Consider the following 22,591-nt stretch of genomic DNA (forward strand, 5'->3'; position numbering starts at 1 on the left):
GACGAGAGGGTTATGTGGTGTCAACGAGAGTCCGCAATGTGTCTTGAGCGCGGACTGGGAGTTGAGGCAACGACGTGCTTCACCAGGACCATCCACCTGTCCTTCCCTGGTCCATGGCGGGCGCGCCAGCCAAGGTGGGTCCCGCTAACCACGTGATATCGAATTTCAGCGCGCAATCAAGAGAACACGACCATCCTACCACCCAAGTCGCAAATCGCAATCCACAGGCAACCATGTCGAATTTATCAGACACGTCACGACTAAAGGCCACCGTGTTCGTCGGCGGCCTCGACCAGGCAGTCACCCAGCAGACGCTTTTCCACGCCTTCCTGCCTTTTGGCGACATTGTCGAAGTCAACTTGCCCAAACCGGAGAACCAGAGCCAGGGCGATCAACATCGGGGGTTCGGCTATGTTGAGTTTGAGACTGCGACCGACGCGACCGACGCCATCGACAACATGGACCGGAGCGAGCTGTACGGTTCTGTCATCAAGGTAGCAGCAGCCAAGCCACAGAAAGACGCGAATGAAGGTCTAGGCAGCAAGACCGCCATCTGGGAGCAGGTACGTTTCTTTTAATCTGAAAAATTACACGTCTGGTATGCTGACAAAACGCAGGAGGGCTGGTTGGCCAAGCATGCCGTGAGTGAGGAGGATCGCAAAGCAAGTGAGCAGATTCAAGAGGAGGCGAACGGGCCCATGGACCCTATGCAGGGCCTGGAGGGTCTTGACGAGGCTGGACCGAAGCCAGTGTAATCTCTTTGGTTCTTTGGTCTCATAGCATGGCGTTTGCAGGCGTTTGGGAAACATTTGATACCAAGTGCTGTCTCGTGCATATCAGGTTACGAGCCGCATATCACCATTATAATTCAAGAAGCGCGACATAAATCACTGGTGCTCTGCCTCGTACATCGCCATGTCAGCTGCAATATCAAAGGCACGATTCAAGATGTCTCGTGTTTATCAGATTCAAATTCAAACCCACGACACAACACAAAGGGATCTCATGCTTGATTATCGAACGTGACTCGGACTCTATCCCGTATGCTGTACCTATACACAATGGCTGCTGGAGCCCTTCCAAGCCCGCCGATTCCATCTCTCCTGTATCCTATTCCTCACCAACTGGACATCTAGTCCTGCTTGCCCTGTCGCTTGAGACGGAGCGTCTTGTCGACCCAGAGTTTCCGGGTGATGGAGAAGAAGGCCATGCCGACGGCGATGCTGTAGATGTATTAGACTACGTGTTATGAGGGTGTATGTGAGGGTATATGCGGGCGCAATGGAGGGGCTTACGCGAGGACGACGACTAGAGTTTGGGTCAGCCAAGGGGGAGAGTAGTTACTGGGGAGGGGGTAGACGTACTCAGAGGCCAGATCTCAGTGGGGATGTTCTTGAGCTGGCGGATGCGCTGGGATACGGTGTGGGCTACATGGTCAATCGTCAATTCATGTTCGATGGCATAAAGTGGATGCTGTGATTGGCTTACCGCCGTGCTCCTCCTTCTGCAGTATAGTCAGCATCAAGTTCCCAGAAGATGGAAGGCGGCGAGGCATACGGGGACGGGGTTGCGCAGGCCCATTGTCTGCCTCATCATGAGCTGGGGGCTCTGGCGCATGGCCATCATGCGCGTAGGTTGCATGGCCGCCATGCGTGTTGGCTGCATGGCCAACATACGAGTTGGCTGCATGGAGAGGGCGCGGGTGGCTTTGAACATGGTGGCGGTATTGCTGACTTCGCAATTGGGGTGGGGAGAAGTTCGTAGACGTTGTCGTGGGGGATCGAAGGACGTCTTCCGGGGCTTTCGTCACAGTGAGGCACGCAGATGCTGAGAGAGCTCGCGGGCCCTGTCGCCCGGAAAACGCCGAGCGAATTGTGTGTGGACAATGCGTTTCGGGTCGAACCATCGCAACCTCACAACTTCACTTCCGTCACCACTTCGACTGCACACGCCCGCCTGCCATTGCCGCCACGCCCACGCCCGAACCACGCCCAATCCCCCATCGCAATCATGTCTGACAACGAGAACGGCGAGAACGGCGACGAGCTCGTAACCAAGCCCTTCAAGTTTGTCACTGGTGAGCTTTTCCCGCACCTCCGCATGTCGAGCTTCAATCGCTAATCTGCCGCCGCACAGCTGGTACGCCTTCCCCGGACTTGCTCTGCGCCCTGCACCGCCTGCCAAAATGACGCCTGGAGCTTGAGATGGGCCGTATTGGGTGCTAACATGCTTCGGCGCATATAGGCTTCGATGCCCGCTTCCCCAACCAGAACCAGACCAAGCACTGCTGGCAAAACTACGTCGACTACCACAAGTGCATCATCGCCAAGGGCGAGGACTTTGCTCCCTGCCGCCAGGTGCGTACCCTGGAAACGTCGCATTGAAGATGGGCATGTATACTGATGGATATAGTTCATGTTGGCCTACAAGTCCCTGTGCCCCAGCGGCTGGACATCGCGATGGGACGACCAGCGTGGTGAGTATCTGATTCTGAACCATCTGTCCGCATGCGCGACGGACTTTGAAAGAGCTATAGCTAACACAAGATATAGAGGCTGGCAACTTCCCCGTAAAGCTCGACCAGTAGAAAGCTCGCGACAACACCCAGCATGCGACAGTTTCTTAGAGCAGGACAGGATCGGATCAGAGTGGCATTTGCAACTTAGAGCCCTGTATCATAGCGATCGATATCAGCAATGCGACTCTGGTCTATCTACTTTGCCACCCTCCTGCACCGCTACCTCGTGATGTCATGACCCCCTTCGCGTGACACCATTAGTCTTCCCGTCGTTTGTCTAGTCCTGCATATCTCCTGCATATCGTAGACACCGTCGTACGACGTATGCGGACCTGATGTTTCAGAACTCGCCATATAAACTTCATCACATGCATATGCACGCCGATCGAACCAAGTCTCCTAGTGTCATACATTATCATTCAGAGTGTGCTCGATATACGAGATATGTAGTGAGTGTAGCCAATTTGCAGTAAAGTTGGGACTTTCTATCCTGTACAGATAAGGGGATGATGGTGAATCGCCGCTGGTGTGCAAAAATAACGCTAAGGTGACAAAGGGACCAAAGGGACCAAGAGGAACAAAGTGACCGCCCAGTTGCGCCGCAAGGCCAGACCGCTAAATGCATGCAAGACCTGCTCTGCTATAAACAATCGTGAAGAACTCAGGCGTTATCGAGCCGAGTAGATAAGGCTGTGTGGTTAGATTTGGGGTATCGAACGAGGAGAAAGAGGCTAGTTCGCGGACGGATATGCGTTCACTGCGAAATTGCCGAGATACTTCGGTCCTCTACATGCCCGCAGCGAGCATGTGGGCAGAGGGATCCAGGACTGATACGGCTCAGTGCCCAGTATAATCTCATGACCCTCACATTGAAACCGCTTGAGAGCCCAATTCGGATCGTCAGTCCGTAGGTCCTGCTCCTCCTCTTCCTCTTCCTCGGGAATAGCAGCATTCGCGTCGTCGCCATGAGCGCTATCCTTGCGCCAGTGCTTTCCCTGGTCCAACACCTCACCAATACTAGACAGCGAATCCGGCGCTGCCGCAGCTGGCTGGTAACTTGCGTCGTAAAGCTCGCGAGTATTCGGGTCCATGAGGCAGTCGAAGCCAGTCTGTAGCGCACGGTACTTCTTCGCGTCGTTGGCAAAGTACACAGAACGCAGACGGCGGTACGCAGCTCTAATCTCGTCGGTGGAGGCCTTGGGTGTGAGTTCGAGGATAGCGTAGTGATCGACGACCTCGGAGGGGTCGTTCGTCGGTGAGGACATGGCTGGGCTTTTGAGAGTATAGCATCCGTTTGAGACGTATATCGAGGCCCTTTTTGCGTGCTGCGCCATGACGGAGTTGTCTGCTACACTGATGGGCCGCGGGCGTTGGATAGCTTCAGACTGGTTGCGCCCGTGGTTGTTGAAGCGTTTGCGCGGAGAGGGCGATCGCAGTGGGCTGAAATTTATCTTGCACATTTGCTCGGAAGGAGGTTGAAAGCTGGGAGTCGGAGACATTGTGGTGTATGTGTGGGTGGTCATTATGTACTAGCAATAGCAAGGTGGGTGGGTGCGTCGTGTGGTAATGATAGAGGATGTGCTATGTGGAGTTGGGTGGGCGCTGTTCAAAGTAGAAATGCTGTTGTTGTGTGAAGACGCAGTGTGGGAAAACATTGAATGATCAGGACATGTCCTAGACCACATGGACAGGGCAGCATGGTGGCTGCGCACAATGCAGGGGATAGGTGCAATCACAGGGGGGCACAGCAAGTGGAGCTCTAGGCCGAATCGCGAAATGAAGATGTTGTGAATGGAGTAATTAATCAAACAACGGGCTAGGGGGGTCGGCGCGATGAAACAGAATGCAGCAGACCAATGCCAAAGGGTCCAGCGCGGCACTGGTAGGCTGTCAGTGCTTCGGCGTAACACGTGCGGACGTGACGAATGACTCCGCGCTAGTAGGCCCGTTGGTGTGGAGATCTCGCTAAGATTTCAGTCGCCGCGACCGTTGGCCCAGTGAGCTTGAGATAGCATAGCATAAGCTGATAGACGTCCCACCATGGCCGATAGCTCGAGGAAGAGAAAGCAGCCTGCCAACACGGGCCCCGGTAATCCTGTTAAACGCACCAGATTCCAGCAACGACCCCAGTACGTCATCCCCGCGGTTTCGACTAGCAACGCGTACCCCAATGGCGAGATCAACGTCAAGAACTTTCTCAAGTCGCACGAGAATGAGATCAGGTCGCTCGAGGGCGCCATGAAGGCGGCCAAGAAAGGGCTCTCGCGACGGGCTTTTCAAGATGTGCCACGGGAGTTGAGGAGGAGGACCGCAAGTCACAATCCGCAGCGCGTGCCAAAGAGATTGCGGGTCAGGGCGCGGCAGGAAGCTAAAGAAGACAACACGCCCATTGCCAGAGGTACTAGTGGGAGCGGTGTTGGGAAAGGCAAGAAGAAGTTTTTGAGGAAGGAGGGGAGGGAGCAGAGTAGGCAGAAGGCGAAGAAGAGGAAGGACGGCAGTGGAAAAGACGACGATGGAGACGCGAAGATGGAGGATGCGCCGAAGCAAGTCACGAAGCCCTCACCACCGAAGCTGAAGCGCAAGTTCCCACCCCTGGCCACGCCCGCTACCCCTCCATCGCGATTCCGCAGACGCCAGCGAGACAAGACATGGCTTCCTACGCATCTGTGGCATACCAAGCGCGCAAAAATGACGGATCCGAAAGAGCCTCTCTGGCGGTTTGCGATACCGTTGCAGCCAGCGGTCAAGGCATACCGTCTCACACACAGAGCTGCAACCCAGCAGGGAGCTGTCGCGTGGGATATGAGCTACATGTCAACCCTCAGCCTGGAGGGTCCTGAAGCTAGTATAGCGGGGCTACTCAAGGGTCTGCACTTCTCTGCAGAGGACACAGATGATCCATGGCAGAACAGAGGCAGGGCTAAGAAGTGGCGGAACGGCACTAGGACCTGGGAAGGCTGGATATACGAAAGAGAAGCGAAGCCGTTGGTGAAGATCGCTCGGGTGACTGTGATCTGGTGTACACCGCATGCCGATGGCAAAAAGACGCAGGCTCTCATTCGGGTGCATCCGGGCGCTTTCTTGCAGCTCTGGGAGGAAGTTGTTCGCACGGCTAAAGTGCAGAAGCCAGCTGTTACCGTGCGAGATCTCCGCTTCGAAATTGGGTCTATCGAGATTGTAGGCCCGGCTGCTGCGGAGGCTCTCTGCTCTGTTCTTGCCCCGGTGGCTTCTCCTGAGGCTGGCTCTGATACTCCCCAGTCACTATGGCCGACTTTGGCCTCTGTGACGGACGCTGCATCGTTACCAGCCGGTGCGCTGTTGTCGTTTGATATTTCAGATCCCCGACTTCGCGATCCTCCTCGCACTTCGCCGGTAGCACACGATCAGCAGTCGCTGACCGCCTTGACTGAAACTCTCGCAACTTGGCCAATCGACAATACCCTCACTGCAGCCTCAATCTTCGACACCAACAGCCGGCTAGCCGCACAGCGAACCATGCCATCTCAAAAGTCAATCAATCGCCGGAAGGGTGCATGCACACTTGGCGAGGACCCTGAGGCCCGATCCACAGACCCACGCATTCCGACACTTGTATTTGTGTCACGAGAAAGCAAGTCCTGGACTATCCTCCTCCCCTGGAAATGCGTGATGCCTGTATGGCGACAGATTATGCGCTACCCGGTTTCCACAGGCGGCAACCCCAGATTCGGCGGCTTGAAAGAGAGACGTCAGGTTGACTTTGAGCGCTCGAAGCCACACTTCCCGTACGACCATCCTGGTACAGAGGCTGGTTGGGTCTGGGAAGAGCGTGAGCGTGAAGTGAGGAAGCACGAGTGGACGAAGCGTCCGAAGGGGAAGAGGATTGAATGGTCGACTATTGATCTTGGTAAGGGTAGGAAGGGCGAGATTGGAGATCCGTGGTCTTGCGACTGGCAGAGATTGATTGCAGATGTGTCTTCATGTCAAGAATCTCGAACTCCTGTCAGACAGCTCTCGTTCAGACAAGCAGCTGGTATGGTTGACGGCACGGCTTCGTCGAGCGGCTCGTTGTTGCCATCAGATGTATTCACGGTCAAGATCACGATGGTCCAACGAGGCACCCCTACAGACTGCGCTCGCATCTACCGTCTGCCTAGCGACCCACAACTCCGTGGGCAATGGCTAGCCCAGCTGCCACAACCCGGCACGAAGCGTACGTCGACGAAGCAACAGAGTCGAGTTGTCGTTAAGCAGCCAGACCATATCCAGCGCAGGGATCTTGCAAGGAGTCTCCTAGACAACGGCCCACCGAGCGCTGGCGAGGAGAATTACCCTCTAGTGCCTGACGAAGTGGATCTAATCGGCTTCGTCACAACGGGCAACTACAACCTCGCAGAGGGCATGCCGACTGCGGTTGCGAATCTGGTAATGCACAAGGTGGTCGCCCCTGGGTCTGACTCGGGCGTGCCAAAAGCGGATCGCGTGTGCATTGTGCGACAGGCGGGAAGTACCATCGGCAGGCTGGCGAGATGGGAGGTAGTCTAGGTAGCCAAGATAGGCGTGGATAGATGCTCTGAATGATACCCATTGCTTGTAGTCACACTTATGCATCAGTGGAGACGTGCAGCTCCACCGCAGATTCTTGGGCGAACACGCAGTTCTCGGTGTGTGGGTGGGTGTGTGGGGTAGGCCAACTCTGGCTGCATGCGCTAAATCGGAGCCGGAGCAGGGATGCGCGATATCTCCCGTCGTGGCCGCTAACGTCTCAGCAACCATTTCTCCACGCCCTGAACACTCCCGTCCACCACGCCCAGCTGCGTCATGTCTGAGGACCGCCCGGCAGACGACCAGGCCGAGGGCGTCGACGCTGCCGTCGGCCTGCCCTCGGACGCGCTGGCAGAATTGGTACGCCTGTCCGCCGCAAACCGCCTCCTCGGCTACTAATAATCGTGTCGCAGACTACCAACATCCTCGACGACTTGCTGAGCAACATCGTCTTCACCACGGCCCTGTCGTGCCACCGCTCCGAGAAGCTGCTCCGCATGCAGTCGGCGGCTACTCAGGCCGAATCCATCGCCCTCGCCAACCTCGAGCCCCAGTCGCAGAAGCAAAACACGACGGGCGCCACGTCGATACCCATCGCTGAGACATCCGCCGCCAAGTACGAGAACGGACGCGTCTTCCTCAAGGGCAACCCGCTCAAGACGACGCCCGAGATCATATGTCCGCACTGCAAGCTGCCCCGGCTGATGCACCCCATCATGGGCAAGGGCATGCAGAACCCAGACCTGACCAAGGAGTACTGCATGCTGTATCCGTGGGTCCAGCGATCTGGCCACGACGTCTACGGCAACCCGTTCCCCACCGACATGGCTAAGAGCAAGAAGGAACGCGAGCTCATCAAGCAGCAGCAGAAGAACGCCGAAAAGGAGAGCGTGGGCACCCCCGGCTCCCAAGACACCGACATGGCCGGCGGCGACACCAAGGAAATCAAACTCAACACCGGCGGCAAGCCCGCCTCGTACATCCCCTGGCACACCTGCCCCAACTGCAAGCGCAGCTTACTCATAACGCGATTCGCCCAACACCTCGAAAAGTGCCTCGGCATCAGCGGCCGCCAGTCCTCGCGCAACGCCATGGCTAAACTCACTGGTCAAAACGGCACAGGCTCAGGCGTCGGCAACACGCCGCTCGGAAGCCGCATGGGCACGCCTGCGCCTGGCTCCCAAGACCCCTCCGAGAAGACCAAAACAAGCAGTAAATCAAAGGGCATTTCCCCTGTCAAACGCCTCGCCGCCACCGACGACGCAGACGACTTCGACGCCGACGATACCCCCGAGCGCCGCAAGATGAAGAAGAAGAGCTCGTACATTAAGAAAGCGGACCGCGATAAACCGTCTAATGGGAGTGGTGGCAGTAACGGCACGTTGAAAGTCAAGTTAAAAACAGGAAGACCGGATATAGGTGATCGGAAACATAGTGAGAGTAGTGAAAGAGGGGAAGGCAAGCGTGACAGAGATGTCGATGATGTCGGCGGCGATTCACCCAAGAAGAAGAAGATCAAGCTCAGTCTGGGTGGCGGTGCGAAGGAGAGGAGTAGGGCGAGTGCGAGTGTGGAGCCGGGGGGTAGTGTGGCGAGTCCCGGAGAGTAGTGTTCCGAGGGAGAAGAGGAAGAGGAAGAGCAGCGTGTGGCTAGTCCACCCGCGGAGTAGAATTCCTCTAAAGACGCCGAGGGGGATACGGATGAAGATGTGGATGTGGATGGGGGGACGGATAGAGATGCGGAGGGAGATACAGATAAAATTTGGACGGGGAGCGGATGCCGGAATAAGGATAGGGCTGGGAGTCGGAGTGTAAAGAACGGGTGTACGTGTATCAACTGACGAAGCAGAAACATGCATGGATGCATAGGATCAGGCGTTTGGGCCAATTTTTCCCTACTTTGGGATTCGGGACGAAAGGGTTATGGTGTTTGGGTTCCTTTCGTTATACCATGGCATGGGAACTGGGGGGTGTCGAGGTAATGTTCTCGACCCAGTGGCGTTTTTTGCATTTTGTCGTCTCCTTTCTCGTTTGAGGATTGTGGGGTGGAAGGGGTTTTGTATGATTATTTATCTTAGAGAGAGAGGATGTGTAGGTGGAATGGAGAGAAGACTGCTTAGGCGGTATTTTGCTATCGAGGATTACTTCAGTGATTTTGTGCTGTCGTATGTTTGACCGTTATTCCACACTTCCTTGTATCTTTCCTGCGACTTGAGCCTACGCAAACATATTTGCATTCCCGACATCCCCTGAAAAGACGCAGATGAGTTCTAGTGATGAGCCTGCGCTTCTTCTAAACATGGTAACCACATAGTTAATAGATCCGAATAGACGCTGACACGCCAGGTAGGAGAACTGAGTTATCTATGACTACGTGGTAGTCTTGCACTCTCACAAGGTGCGCGTGTCACCCTCGACGCTTGGTGACGCTGGGCCAAGTGTCGGGTTCCTTACATACATCAAGTCAGATCACCCAAGACACATGGCAAAAGTCTTGGAAGCTTGCCGACGAAAATCTAATAACGTCTTGCTAGTCAGTCAAAACGTTGGAATTCGTTACAGCGTGATGGAGGTCAGATTGCTAGCTGGATCGAAGAACGCGCAAGCCGTCTTCTGACACTACGCGTCTGTTGAATCAATCGAGATGTCATCAATGACTATGTGTGCAGCGCTTCTGATCAGGTCAGTGCAGAATTGGGGAGTGACGATGCGACGGCACACGATCCGAGCATGGAGTGTCGTCATTAGAAATTCTTTCAACATGACTCTTAGAACACCTGTGGCTTCCACACACACGACGGGACACGACTGGCAACAGGCTCGAGCGTCAACTGTACTGAGAATGCCGGACGTAAGACCTGCTGGACGCGGCTCGTCCGCTAGAATTTCGATCTGGAAAGACACTACGCCAGGCCAGTGGGCTGATCAAGCCGTCGGAAGGTTTCTTGTACAAGATGTATGTAGTCACAGTATATTTCCGGCTTGAAGGTGCATGCGGGCACGTAATCATGGGGCAAGCATAACGCCATGGGTTGGAGCTATGACTTTGAAGAAGAAAGACCGACTACCTAGGTATATACTCAGAATTCAGTGTAGTTCGATCTAAAGCGGACACAATAGCAGTAGCAGGGGCCGTAGAAAGAGACACCCTTTAGACAGAAATACATGCCCGTGTAACTAAGAATGTGCACTCGTGCGCACACTCCAGCCCTGGAACCTTATCACCACAACCTACTTCGACAAACTAGTCAAGCCTCTGAACATCTATGCCCGCAAATTGCGTTACGCACATAAGCCCTCGTTACAGCTCACTACAGCTCCCTACCTACTCTTGCGTCTATTCCCAGCCCAATCCCGTCCCCACACGTCACCACCTGCACTCGAATATCACAAGTCGGCGAACTACCTACCTACCTACCTACCACACCCTCTCGTAGACAGACGGTGGACTACGGGCGAGTATCGCAAACATTGGCCAACGGGGCTCGACGCCGCCCACCTATCGCATGTCGAGGGGGGAAATCGCGGATGATATTGGCGTTGAATTTACAAGTCTGATTCTGAATGTATGGCTTGTAACTGGTTGAACGTGCCATACCTAGGTATGGCACGTCAGTGGCCAGTTGTTACTGGTTGGGAAATAACTCATGCGTTCGGCTGGAACAGACGGGTGGTTCATAGCGCTACTAAGCGTCCTTTTTTTCTCATTTCAATGATCTGCTGTGGCGTTGGGCCGGGCATGCGCGTCATCATGGCCCCGGACGGGTAGTGTAGTGTAATTGCTGGAGTGGGGTTGGGCCTCACCGGTTTGGGGGCCTTTGGGGAAGGGGAGATTTGGTGTGCACGCGGTAGGAACGAGAGATTGGAAGGATGCGAGGTAGTTTTCAGTGTGATGAATTTATACGACTTGATGCTCAGTGGATGGATAGGGTGATTTGTTTCAACATGGGTTGAGTTGTGAACATGGTGGCGTTGGATTATTGAACAACAACGGTCGCTAGTTACCTTGGTGGTAGATTGTTGACGACAAGTAATTGTATCTGTCTGGGCAGATGGAATGACGGATGATGGTGTTTGCGCCTCATAGCAGACCAGCACCATGTGTCGCAATCATGCGTGAGACTCTTAGCTATAGGTTCTCGTGACATACCGTTATTTTTGGTGACGACAAGAGTCGCGATCCATTGCGAGACGTGATGCTAGCAGGACAAATGATGACGCAACTGTCTTGCGACGAAGAGACTTCGAAACTTCACAAACAATGATGAAATTGAATAAGTACTGAAAATGCATTCGAATCACGCGAGGCTTTAAGCAAGAGCACACGCGAAGTATCATACAGAAACGGGGAGAATCGACAGGCCTGAGCAAAGCGCAATACTCAAGCTCGCTCACTGCTCACAATGGTAGGACCATCATCGTCTCTACGTCGAGAGTTGCGATCGGGACCCTGACCACGACCTCCTCCTCTCCCCCGCCAAGGCATGCCTCCGCCTCCGCCTCCGCCTCCGCCTCCGCCTCCACCGCCTCGTTTCGACCTTCCATCTTGGCCACCACCACCACCACCACCACGTCCACGACCAACTTGGAATTGTATCCTAGTGAGCGGCTGTTCGACCCAGTCAACGCCCTTCAGACCCAGGTTCTGTTTCTCCCAGTCGCTGAGCTTCCATGCTTGGTAAAGACCCATCAACCGTTGCTGGTCTACTTCTTCCTTTCCAGGGCCGACCGTTCGTGTGAGCTTGATACCCCGTAGTTCTGGTACCCATGCTTTTATGTATTCGCCGTGTTTGTCGTAGTCGAGTGCTTGTTTGACGGGATTGAAGACCCGGCCTTGCCGTGGATCATTACCGACGCCGGCGACGTATTGCCAGTTGCCCCAGTTACTAGCGGGGTCGTAGTCCACGAGGAGGCATTCGTACCACTCGGCTCCGACTCTCCAATCTATGTTCAGGTGTGATGACAGGAAAGAGGCGACGTTTTGCCGCGCGCGGTTCGACGTGTACCCAGTGACGAAGAGTTCGCGGTTTGACGCGTCGATGAGACCGACTCCAGTGCGTCCAGAACGGAATCGTTGGAAAGATTCAAGCGTCTTGGCTGGATCGTCCCCTGCTCCACCAGACTTGTCTAGTCGTTTCCACTTCTTTGTTTGTGACTGGCCGTTCTGGCCTTTGGTACCACGATCTTGAATGCCGTACAGACTGAACATCTTATGCCCAAATTTCCGCATGCAAAGCCGCATGTAATCTCGCCACAACAGCTCAAAACGTACGGCTGCTGTCCCGGCGTTCTCACCCTTTCCGTAGCCAGCTATCTTTTCGCCAGGGCCACGCCCCTCCTCAAAATCAAGCATCGCCCAATGGACCTGCCTGGCGGTGATGTGACCTTGAGCAAGGTAGGCTGAAAGCTTAGTGCTGAAATCGAGACCAAGCATGCCGTTTCTTGTCTCCTTGTAAGAGCTCATAGCCCCAGAGCTGATAAGATGGTTTATGCGGTTCAGACCAGCAGTTTCTCCTCCTGAGAAAGGATGCGCTGACTGAGCATCAGTCGGCCATTGTGGTGGCCAAGTGAGGGTATATGTTTTGTCTTGCTCAAGTGGAGACAGCAGAACTCTCTTCAACTTTTCCAAAGACGAGGGTATAGTAAATGGCTGTTTTTGGGGTGGTATGCTCGGCGGTAGCGGTGGGAGTTGGGACGGCGTGGGTAGAGTTTGGCGAGGACGTTCGCGCAGTGGTTCGAGTCCTTTCCGGAATGAGGTATATACATTTGGTAGGTCGGAGATCTTGTCGTAGGGTAAGTCGCGGCTGTTGCGCGTTAGCGTACTCTCCCAGATCCAGAGACAGAACTCCAGAGCAAAACTTACTCGTCTATGTAGTATTTCTCGTCGGCCCAGGCCTTGAAGTCTACTCCATGCTCTTCCGCGAGTTTCTTTACGCTGTCCACCTCTTTCTTCTCCTCTGTGTTGTCGTCGGCGGTCATCCAGATACCGCTGATCTTGCCCTCGTGCTCGCCTTTGGAGTACCACTCGAGAATGTCAGAGACCACCTCAGGAGTTCTGCCCACGCGCATCTCCAATCCAGAGCCGCAGTTCAGCCCCGCGATCTTTTCCTTGAGGTCCCACACACCATCCGCTATGAATTGCACGCGATGAGGTCCTGTCCGCCATACTTTGGCCACCTCACTGCGCGCCTCGGGATACGGGCTTTTGTCGGTTGGGGAGGAGAGGAAACCGGACACTTCGATCTGGTTGGCGGGAAAAACGTATACGGGTAAGAGGTGCGTAAAGTTTGCGCCGCCGTGTTCCGAGGTCAGCGAGTCATCGCGGTGCCGTCTGTCACCGTTTGGAGAGTTTCTCGCGGAGTTTGGGCGCGCGGCGTGAAGGGAGGCGGCATGGAAGGCAGGATTGTCTGAAAGGCGGACGTCGCGACTGAGTACATAGAGCAAGATGCGAGGAATGCGGCTGGACATAATCGGAGGTTCGTCGTCGGCAGCACTAAAATTGCGAGTGCAACAATCGGAACAAACAAACAAATCGCAGGTGTTGCACGGCGGCCAGGAGCAACTACGTCGTAACATCAAGGTCACGATTCATAGAAGACCTGGTAGTGGAGAGTCGGGAGCATTGCGGTGCCGCAGGCGAAAGAGAAGCTTCAGGGCCTGTGGGACGTCATGACCCTATGAAGGCGACAATGGGGCTCTCACCGAAATTTCTAGGGCACGAGGCCGCTGGACACTAAAAGGTGCCCTAAATGTCATCTGTCAGCCATATCAGGTATTCTCCACCGGAAGGGGTACAGATGGTCGAAACTGAGGAGATCCGGTTCAAGATTGGTGATGCTTGCTGCAGCATCGCCAACCAGGATTATGACGTGAGGGACGGCCTAGCGCGCCGCCACAATTCGCTATGGCCGCTGCAGGGACGCAAAACGAGCGACTTGGGGACGGGCCGAGCGTTCGTAGGGAGCGTAAAGCTGGCGATGGTCGTGCTGTCATGGAAGTACGGAGCGATCGCGAGACGTGCATTGCATGCGCCATGCCGCGACTGGTTAGGGACCACCTGAGTTCTAGACGGTTCGGCGCCCAAAGCAGCCGCGCAGGGACCGCTAATCGTTCATCTTAGCAGCGTTGATCGTGCAGCTTGATCTCGATATTCGTCGATTCGGAGCGGAAATCGTGTGCCAGGTACCGCAAGGGGCACGTGGCTGCGACCCGGCTCGAGGTATGACATGACACCGGGCATGCTCCGTTCCCAGCCTGTCCGAAGTCTCGCCGACTCGCAGACCATGGCCAAAGACTGTTTAATGCGGTGCCACCTCGCTTGCCCTCTACGCTGTATTATGCACCCCATCACCAAGCGCTGGTAATGATGAGCCTGCCGCATGTGTATGCCGCCGTTGCATTCGTGGTCCAATAGCTGCGAGTTTCGGATAGAGTGGTCGACTGCGCAGGGTATCACAGACGTGTACGTCGATGGAAGGGGACAGTCTTGCTGGTGATCGTGGGTGAGCCATGTGTTGGGCATGGGCCGCGCCATCTCGTAGGAGAACGGCGATAGCTGGGTGAGCCGTAGGAACCTTGGAATGCACAAGCGCGCCAAGTCTCTAGAGAACCAGTCTTTCAAAGCCAACATGATTTGCCATGAAACGCCCAGGTAAACCATCTTAATGAAGATACATGTTTAAATCCACGAGAACGGCCAGTTCAACGGTTCACTCCTTCACTCCTTCACCCCATAGCTCCAGATTAGGACTAGCGCGACTGGGAACCACTCCTTCTTTATCGCATCCCAAAACTGTAATCTGCAGGCAACCGAGCCCGAACATGCTGTAACTCCACCATGCTGCCTGTTAATCTAAACAAGGTCTTACACCACACTGAAAATCAAACCTACACCAAGGCAATCGACACATGCCTAGTAAAAATGCCTCATACAAGGCACAAGGTAAAGCGTTCATCATTGCGGGCACCAATAGTTGCGACAGCCGTAGCAGTGCCACATAGTGATTGACGACGGGGAAACATCGTTCCCCCACGTACGCAAGAGGAACTGCGTCACTGCGGGAACAACAGGCATCAGAAAATTCAAGTCCAAGTTGAACCAACACAAACACTGCTCGTATGACTCCCAGTCGCGATAGGCTTACACAGAACATGCGCAGTTAGCAGTTATTCAATAATTTGAGAACGAGCCTGATCACTTGGGTCAGCCACAGTTCTATCCTGCAAACATTTTTCAATAATATATATTCCAACAGGATATCTCTGTTGACAGCATATGATTATAAGCCTACGTCGACGCCATTGAGAGACAGACTGCTCGAACCAACATCACGTCTGCCAGTTGATCTATTTAGACAAGACAAGGTTCCAGCAAACGACACCAGGGTGACGAGAACATGCTCATTACATCAAATATGGCTAATCATGTCTGACAGTCTCATCAATGCGTATTCATTACTCCACCACAGACACTCGACTGATCCTCTCCAACAGCCACAAACGCCTCACAAGCCTACCTCCCACCATGGCCTGATGATCATCCCATATCTCCCCCACGCCACCCGCACAGCCCGCGTCCGCCACATCTCCGATCGCGAGATCCATCTAACAAACCGTCCGATACACGCCGTCCGAGCTCGGCCTCTGCGCCTTGTGCTTATGCTCCTTCCTCAATCCCTTATTAGCATGCGTCTTCTCGATACTGGGGCTGGCGCCAGGCTGGAATGCTGCAAGATCAACCGCATCCGTCTTCATCAGCATCTCGGTGACCCCACAGATATCCGTAACGAGTCTATCGATCATGTCAAGTGACAGACTTTCTCTGACGACTACTCGCAGGATCTCGGTCTTGTCTTCACCGGGCGGGAGGGGGTAGTTGGGGATGATGTACTGCTTGGCGCGGAGCAAGTTGCTGACTGCTTCCTGCTTGACGTGGGGGAAGTCTTTGTGGAATTCGTCGGTGAGCGTGAAGGCTACGACGGGGAGACCGGCGTTGTAGTCTGCACTTGTGTCGCCTTCGTCGAATTGCTTCTTGCCCTTCTCGTACTTGAAGTCGCCCTTCTTGCGGTGGATGTCGCTGACGCATCGGTACCAGCCCGTGTGCTCGAGCGCCCTGCTCAGTAGCCGTGCGTTGGCCAACATGTTTTCCATAATGGCGCGGTAGCCAGAGAATCCCAGATGGATCAAGTTGTAGTACTGCGCGATGATCTGGGCTCCTGGACGGGAGAAGTTCAGAGTGTATGACTCTTCTGTTCCACCCAAGTAGTGGAGCTCAAAGATCAGGTGCTTGGGAAGGTAGCTCTCGTCTCGCCAAATGATCCAACCAACACCGGCATAGACAAGACCGAACTTGTGTCCACTGGTGTTGATGGATTTGACTCGCGGCAGCTCGAAGTTCCACTTCTTGCCAGCCTTTGCGTGGGTGAAGGGGGCAATGAAGCCACCGGATGCTGCATCCACATGGATGGGAATGTCGTTACCAGTCTCCTTCTCAAAAGCGTCCAGGATATCGGAGATTTCTTCGACAGGCTCGTAATGTCCGGTATATGTGGAACCAAGAATGACAAACACACCGATAGTGTTCTCGTCAATGTTCTCTTTCACCAGCTTTGGATCTAAACGGTAAGACGATTCCTCGCTTACGGGCAGGATACGTGACTCAACCTCAAAGTACCTTGCAAACTTCTCCAGTGCGACTTGTGCATTTGCGCCCATGATAATGTTGGGGTTCGAAGTATCCTTGCCCTCCGCCCTCCTCTTCTCTTGCCAGCGACGCTTCATTGCAAGTCCACCCAAATGGATAGCCTCACTCGAACCAGTAGTCGCTGATCCAATGGCCTTCTCGCCCTTCTGTGCTCCCCACATATTAGCAATGATGGAAACACACCGTGCGTGCATATCCATCATTGCAGGGTACTCGTCAGCGTCTGACATGTTCTTCGACAGGTTCTCAATCATGAGCTGCTCGGCCTCCTTCTCCATGTAGGTTCCGACGAAAGACGCCAAGTTCAAACTTGGACGCCCATCCAGATCAAGCTCGTCCTTGAGCAACTGGTGAACGACGTCCGCCGGAGCACCATCTTGAGGAATCTTGAATTTCGACAATTCGGTACCAGCGGCATAGCGACTTGAGTATGGTGTGATGTGTGATGTCGCCCGGCTCGAAGCTTTGTGGCCTCCAGCCTTGTGCATGGGGTGGTCCTTCAGAGTCTCGAGGAGCTCATCGGTGTCAACGTGTCTAGCGAGTCCGGCCATGATGAAGGATGTTCGAAGGAGGTGTTTATGTTAGTACAGATTGGAATTGGTGCAAGTTTTGCATGTATCGCGCAGAGAACGTCAGTCTTATACGAGTGTTTGCTGGTACACGTAGAAAGCGTACATGCGCATGACGACACATTACGTCCGTTATCGCTCGCAGACACACCGGCAATGCAGCAAAAACTCGAACATGCAGCCCAGGCAGAACCCAGTCTGAAAAGCTTGACATTTGCTTGGTAAAAAGCTTGTTTCTGGCAGTGAAAAGGCCCCGTTGAAGGCATGGCAGCCAATGAAGGATGCATTTCCGCGGCCCACTGCGGGTGTTGGCTATGTGCTCAACCGGAGAACCGGCAAACAAAGTAACAGCATACGCGTAGGCTTCTGGTACTGGCTGATCTAGCCTCGTACCTTGCAGAGAAAGCGCAGAGCGAAAATAACGCATGGTGACGAACCTGCGTTGTAGCATTAGCCGGAAGCAAGTAGCCCTGATGTGTTTGTGCTATTGATGGGTCGATGACGAAACCCCTCCGGTACATTGTTTCGCCGAAAGCGCGTCATCACGTGATAAGCCAGACACCCCAAGCATCCCATGCGGATTGAATGTTGGAGGTTCCCAGCGGAAGTGTATACACATCCGCTAGAGCATCCCAAAGACTGGATCTCAGATCGCAGACTTACCCGGTTGAAGGCTACGAAACACTCAAAGTTTCGGGTGGTGAGATGGATCGGTGATCATGACGTAGTCACGTCGTCGCCATCCAGCACATCCGCCTCCGCCGTGGAAACGCGGGGAAGATCGACTGACGCGTCCTTGACAGCCTGGTACGTACAGCACGCCGCCTCGCGGCCTCGACGGTGTGTCGGACGTATACCTCGAGGCTGGGTGTTTGTACCTAGGTATACGAGTGAATATGAAAGCAAAACTGTCCAAGCATTGCTGCAGCATCTTCCTCTATCCCCTCCGGCACAATTCTGGTTCGTTGAATTCGTCCGCCTTGTAGTCCGACACCCAAACAAGCGGGTCACTTACCGACGCTCCGCCCCCCAATAATGTCGCCACGCAGTGGTGTTGTAATCGACTCGGCTTACTCTTTAGCTTCGCTACCTAGCTACATCTTACCTGTGTTCCTCTACCAACTTTTCCCCATCCCCCGATTCCCCATCACTCACTAGGTCACCATGCGGTTCTCACGCGTTGTACCAGTCTTGCCTCTGGCGACTGCATTTGTCATTACCGAACCGGAAGTCTTCTCCAACATCAACATCGAGAAGTCTGGAAAGCAGCTTGTCGATGGCGCTCACAATGTTTTCGACAACGCCCAGAGCGTGCTTGACGATGCGTTCAGAAAGGTCAAGGACGGTGCCAAGGATGTTTACAGCAAGATCCATCATGCTGGCGCCGACGTTGAGTCGTGGTTAGAGGGAAACCAATTCGACGACAGTGTCGTTGACTTTGAGGACCCTCATCACGGCCACGATGGGCCGCCACATCACGGCAAGCCTCACCACCCTCCGCACGACCAGAAGCCAAACCGCACAGTCTACGAGCTCATCAACGAGAGCAAATACACTACAAAGCTCGCAAAGTGGATCAACGAGTTTGACGACATCGTCGAGGCACTCAACAGCACCAAGGCAAACTACACCGTTTTCGCCCCCACAGACGAGGCTTTTGAGAAGATCCCTGAGCACCACCACAAGCCTTCCAAGGAGGTTCTGAAGGACATCCTCCTGTACCACGTCACCGACGACTTGTACCCTGCTGGCCGCGTACTCAAGACCTACACCATCCCAACTCTCTACGCACCCAGCAAGCTTCTAGGCCACTCGCAGCGCCTGACCGTCCGCGTTACACTCAAGGGCCCCGCGATCAACTTCTACAGCCGCCTCGTAGCCGTCAACATCTTCGGCACCAACGGCGTCGTCCACGGCGTCGACTCCATCCTCGTGCCTCCCCCCAACGTCGCCTCCATCATCGACCTGCTCCCCGGCGAGTTCAGCACGCTCGAGCTGGGTCTAGGAAAGACCGGTCTGTTCGACAAGATGAACAGCACAGAGTACGAGCACAACGGCGGTACTTTCTTCGCCCCCAATAACTTTGCGTTCCAGAAACTTGGTGCGCGCGCCAATGCTTTCTTGTTCTCAATGTACGGCGAGAAGTACCTCAAGGCTCTACTAAAGTACCACATCGTTGTTGATGAGACGCTTTACTCCGATGCGTTCTACGATGGACGCAAGAAGGATGACAAGGACTCTGTTCAGGAGCGTCCGGGAGGCTACCACTACGACATGCCCACTGCCCTTTGCGGCAAGAACCTCGCTGTTGATGTCGGTCGCTACGGACCTTTTGTTGAGATTAGAATCAACGGCTTCTCGCGCGTCACTGTCCACGACGGCGTTGCTAGCGATGGCGTGATTCAGGTCGTCTCCAACGTCTTGATCCCACCCAAGACCGCTGGTGGCGAGCAGGTCTTCTGGAAGGGTGAGGAGCTCGACGTCGAGGACCTTAAGGAGCGCCTTCAGCCTCTTGTTGAAAACATGGAGTTGTAAGCGATGGCTTCATAGGAGCACTGAGTTTGTATGTTCTTGCAGCGCAACGATCTTTACGACATATTCCATGTATAATAGCCTTGTTTCCCAGCGGAGCGGGTACTTCACACTAGCACGTGTAAATTTTGAACAGTAAATGAACGAATTGATACAGACATCGCGATCATCATTATGCTGCACACGGTGATGTTGTGAGATCTCATTCTATTGTAGGATCCAAAGACACAATGTCTACACCGAACACAAAAGCAAATTAGAGCGCAGTGTAGAGCAGAAACCCTTCCTAATAATCGGCTTCTACGAGAAGTCCTCGCCTCCTTCTTCAATCGTGTTCTTGACCCGCAACAGAAGCGTGGTCTTCCACTTGTCGAGCTTGCTCAGCTGGTCGAATTGGAACAGCTATCACGCGTCAATAAACGCATTCTTGGAAAGCGTAATTCTTGGGAAAACATACCTTATCGGCAAACATCTCCTGGTCGCCTTCCTGCACCGCACCTGCCAGATCAACAAGCAGCGCGTGCTCCCTCTGCTGCTGGAAGCTTGGATCTAGCTCCCTGTACCTGTCAAGCGCAGTGTTGACGCCAACCTGATCGCCTGTGCATAGCTGGCAGATACCAGCTTTGAGAAGGTATTCCTTGACAGACCAGCGCATGAGGTTGTTGGAGATCGAGGTCTTTGCGACCTTCTCGTAAAGCTCGATGGCTTTGTAGTAGTCTTTGCCTTCTAGGGCGACGAGATCAGCAGTCTTGAGCCAAAGCTTATTGGCGAGTGCCTGTGAGGGTTGGTTAGTTTTTGCCAAAAAGTTGGGTGTTGGGTGAATTACTTCGGCGTTGTCCTAGAGATAGGTTAGCATGTAGTCCAGAGTATATTATGATACAGTACTTACGCTCTCGTACCAGCCAGCCGCTTCCTCGTAGGCGGCTCCGGCTCGGGCGTTGTCACCAAGCTCGACTTCGTAGAGCTCGGCAAGGTTCTGCTTGTGAGTGGCTGCGCGGCGGAAGTTGCCTTTGGCGCAGTAATGCGCAATGGCTTTGTCTAAACACCTCGCTGCGGCTTCTGGGTCATCTTTGCGGTAGGCCTCTGATGTCGCGTTAGTTGAAACTGAATCCAACGTGAGAGTAGAAGCATACTGAAGGCGTCTGTGAGCGTGTTTGCTTCGTCATCAGGTTCGTTCAGGTGCTGACGTTGTACTGATGCTGCCTTTTCGAAAGCCTCGCCTGCCTCCTTGCCTGGAGTTCGTTAACCTTCAACATCACGTTGTGGTGCAAGATGCATCTGCCCATACCCATTTTCTGCATGCGGAACGCATTTGCTGCAGCGATAAACTGCTCTGCGGCTGCCTCATCTATCACGTGCGTCAGCCAAAAAGAGCACATATGCCGCTGTCTGTACCATACACTTGTCTGCCTTATTACTGAAGAAACTGAAGCCACCGCCTGCCTTCTGCAATGAAGTTTCTGCCTGTCCACCTCGATATCAGTTATCTGCTGTGTGGCTGGGTCGTGAGTGTAGGCCCCACCTGTCGCAGCAGCGCTCGTGGATCGCCGGCCATATTCGCTGAATTTTCTAGAGTTGGTGGTATACGACGTGGAGAGGGGATGAATAGAGTATGTGACTGCGCAGGCAGACGTTATGTTGAAACTTTGGTCGAGACAGGTGGCTGCACTTGCTGTCTCAATGCGATGACGACCCACGTTGGTCCATGCGAGGGCTGTGACCTCGGCGGCGGCGTTACTGCATCCGCACTAGTGTTTGCAACCGCCTCGAGCTTCACGACTTTACATTCACAGCAGCGTCGCTCGGGTCTCGCGATAGAAGAGCAAGATCGCCGTTATATCGATGCGCTGAAGTATCACACGGTCTACAACGAAAATCTTGTTCCGCCCCGACAAACGTTCTATCCCGCCTCGCGCATCACATCCATCATGGCGGCACGTCGCGCGTTTGCGTTCACGACGTTTTGCAAGCCTTTACAATACCTGCAAATACGCTCATACATGCCATCACATGTACGAAGATACGAGGATCTGTGGAATGAGGAAAAGCCGGCACCGAAGAAGATAGGCATCCATCCCGACGAACTCGAAGAGCTTCTAGCAAAGCCCACCTGGTCCGTCGAGTCTCTACTACCACCAAAGACGCGCGCTCCCGACGCCCCCCAGATTACCTCTCAACAACTACATCATCTCCTCCGCCTATCAGCCCTCCCGCCACCCGAAACGGCCGAACAAGAGCAGAAGATGCTAGACACACTAGCAGCGCAATTACACTTTGTGGGCAAGATCCAGGAAGTGGATACAACAGGTGTGAAGCCGTTGCGGGCTATACGGGACGAAACGATGGCTGCAGAAGAAGAGCAGACGATTACGTTGGAGACGCTAAGGGATGCTTTGGATAAAGAGAAGGTTATAGGACAGCATCACAAGCGGCTACAACGAGATCCTACGCCTGTGGATGCGAGAGATGTGGAGGATTGGGATGTTCTGGGCTCAGCGGAACGGAAGTCTGGCAAATACTTTGTCGTAGAGAGCGAACGGCCGCAGGAATGATCTTCTCGTCCTAGACTATTCTAGACGTTTAGGTCAGGAGCAATCAGTTTGGGGTAGCATTGTCATTGCTATGCATGGAGTGTGGCGAAGAGTCGGATAACAACAACATTCCTTGCCAAAGGAAACCAAACGCCAAACGCCACCGCAGTCGTAAGAAAAGACGTCGAGAAAGTAACGACGGCTGCGTGAGCATGGA

At 54.1% G+C, this 22,591-nt stretch overlaps 11 protein-coding genes across 11 annotated transcripts; 6 read left to right on the forward strand and 5 right to left on the reverse strand.

The window, feature by feature from the left end:
- Nucleotides 1-233: 233 nt before the first annotated feature.
- On the forward strand, nucleotides 234-755 carry J4E90_006976 (uncharacterized protein; the record flags this gene model as incomplete). The annotated part of the gene is made up of 2 exons (XM_051436518.1): nucleotides 234-563; nucleotides 618-755. 2 exons carry the CDS (start codon nucleotides 234-236, stop codon nucleotides 753-755), a joined length of 468 nt encoding a protein of 155 aa, XP_051289264.1.
- Nucleotides 756-1,132: 377 nt separating this feature from the next.
- On the reverse strand, nucleotides 1,133-1,716 carry J4E90_006977 (uncharacterized protein; the record flags this gene model as incomplete). The annotated part of the gene is made up of 5 exons (XM_051436519.1): nucleotides 1,133-1,223; nucleotides 1,296-1,308; nucleotides 1,365-1,427; nucleotides 1,489-1,504; nucleotides 1,558-1,716. 5 exons carry the CDS (start codon nucleotides 1,714-1,716, stop codon nucleotides 1,133-1,135), a joined length of 342 nt encoding a protein of 113 aa, XP_051289265.1.
- A 294-nt stretch (nucleotides 1,717-2,010) lies between these two features.
- Nucleotides 2,011-2,587, forward strand: COX13 (Cytochrome c oxidase subunit 6A, mitochondrial; the record flags this gene model as incomplete). Its single annotated transcript, XM_051436520.1, has 4 exons — nucleotides 2,011-2,077; nucleotides 2,245-2,357; nucleotides 2,413-2,476; nucleotides 2,553-2,587. 4 exons carry the CDS (start codon nucleotides 2,011-2,013, stop codon nucleotides 2,585-2,587), a joined length of 279 nt encoding a protein of 92 aa, XP_051289266.1.
- Nucleotides 2,588-3,249: 662 nt separating this feature from the next.
- Nucleotides 3,250-4,017, reverse strand: J4E90_006979 (uncharacterized protein; the record flags this gene model as incomplete). The annotated part of the gene is made up of 1 exon (XM_051436521.1): nucleotides 3,250-4,017. One exon carries the CDS (start codon nucleotides 4,015-4,017, stop codon nucleotides 3,250-3,252), a length of 768 nt encoding a protein of 255 aa, XP_051289267.1.
- A 541-nt stretch (nucleotides 4,018-4,558) lies between these two features.
- J4E90_006980 (uncharacterized protein) lies at nucleotides 4,559-7,042 on the forward strand (the record flags this gene model as incomplete). The annotated part of the gene is made up of 1 exon (XM_051436522.1): nucleotides 4,559-7,042. The coding sequence occupies one exon, from the start codon at nucleotides 4,559-4,561 to the stop codon at nucleotides 7,040-7,042; it is 2,484 nt and encodes an 827-aa protein (XP_051289268.1).
- A 276-nt stretch (nucleotides 7,043-7,318) lies between these two features.
- Nucleotides 7,319-8,649, forward strand: J4E90_006981 (uncharacterized protein; the record flags this gene model as incomplete). Its single annotated transcript, XM_051436523.1, has 2 exons — nucleotides 7,319-7,402; nucleotides 7,456-8,649. 2 exons carry the CDS (start codon nucleotides 7,319-7,321, stop codon nucleotides 8,647-8,649), a joined length of 1,278 nt encoding a protein of 425 aa, XP_051289269.1.
- A 2,771-nt stretch (nucleotides 8,650-11,420) lies between these two features.
- On the reverse strand, nucleotides 11,421-13,662 carry J4E90_006982 (uncharacterized protein; the record flags this gene model as incomplete). The annotated part of the gene is made up of 3 exons (XM_051436524.1): nucleotides 11,421-12,843; nucleotides 12,903-13,532; nucleotides 13,625-13,662. The coding sequence occupies 3 exons, from the start codon at nucleotides 13,660-13,662 to the stop codon at nucleotides 11,421-11,423; spliced, it is 2,091 nt and encodes a 696-aa protein (XP_051289270.1).
- Nucleotides 13,663-15,643: 1,981 nt separating this feature from the next.
- Nucleotides 15,644-17,293, reverse strand: J4E90_006983 (uncharacterized protein; the record flags this gene model as incomplete). Its single annotated transcript, XM_051436525.1, has 1 exon — nucleotides 15,644-17,293. One exon carries the CDS (start codon nucleotides 17,291-17,293, stop codon nucleotides 15,644-15,646), a length of 1,650 nt encoding a protein of 549 aa, XP_051289271.1.
- A 1,182-nt stretch (nucleotides 17,294-18,475) lies between these two features.
- Nucleotides 18,476-19,846, forward strand: J4E90_006984 (uncharacterized protein; the record flags this gene model as incomplete). Its single annotated transcript, XM_051436526.1, has 1 exon — nucleotides 18,476-19,846. One exon carries the CDS (start codon nucleotides 18,476-18,478, stop codon nucleotides 19,844-19,846), a length of 1,371 nt encoding a protein of 456 aa, XP_051289272.1.
- Nucleotides 19,847-20,143: 297 nt separating this feature from the next.
- On the reverse strand, nucleotides 20,144-21,398 carry J4E90_006985 (uncharacterized protein; the record flags this gene model as incomplete). The annotated part of the gene is made up of 8 exons (XM_051436527.1): nucleotides 20,144-20,245; nucleotides 20,301-20,618; nucleotides 20,670-20,681; nucleotides 20,733-20,926; nucleotides 20,977-21,075; nucleotides 21,132-21,191; nucleotides 21,244-21,307; nucleotides 21,366-21,398. 8 exons carry the CDS (start codon nucleotides 21,396-21,398, stop codon nucleotides 20,144-20,146), a joined length of 882 nt encoding a protein of 293 aa, XP_051289273.1.
- A 130-nt stretch (nucleotides 21,399-21,528) lies between these two features.
- J4E90_006986 (uncharacterized protein) lies at nucleotides 21,529-22,395 on the forward strand (the record flags this gene model as incomplete). Its single annotated transcript, XM_051436528.1, has 1 exon — nucleotides 21,529-22,395. The coding sequence occupies one exon, from the start codon at nucleotides 21,529-21,531 to the stop codon at nucleotides 22,393-22,395; it is 867 nt and encodes a 288-aa protein (XP_051289274.1).
- Nucleotides 22,396-22,591: the final 196 nt, after the last annotated feature.

Source organism: Alternaria incomplexa, assembly GCF_024043165.1.
Source record: "Alternaria incomplexa strain BMP 0042 chromosome Unknown scaffold_10, whole genome shotgun sequence".
Lineage (NCBI taxonomy): Eukaryota > Fungi > Ascomycota > Dothideomycetes > Pleosporales > Pleosporaceae > Alternaria > Alternaria incomplexa.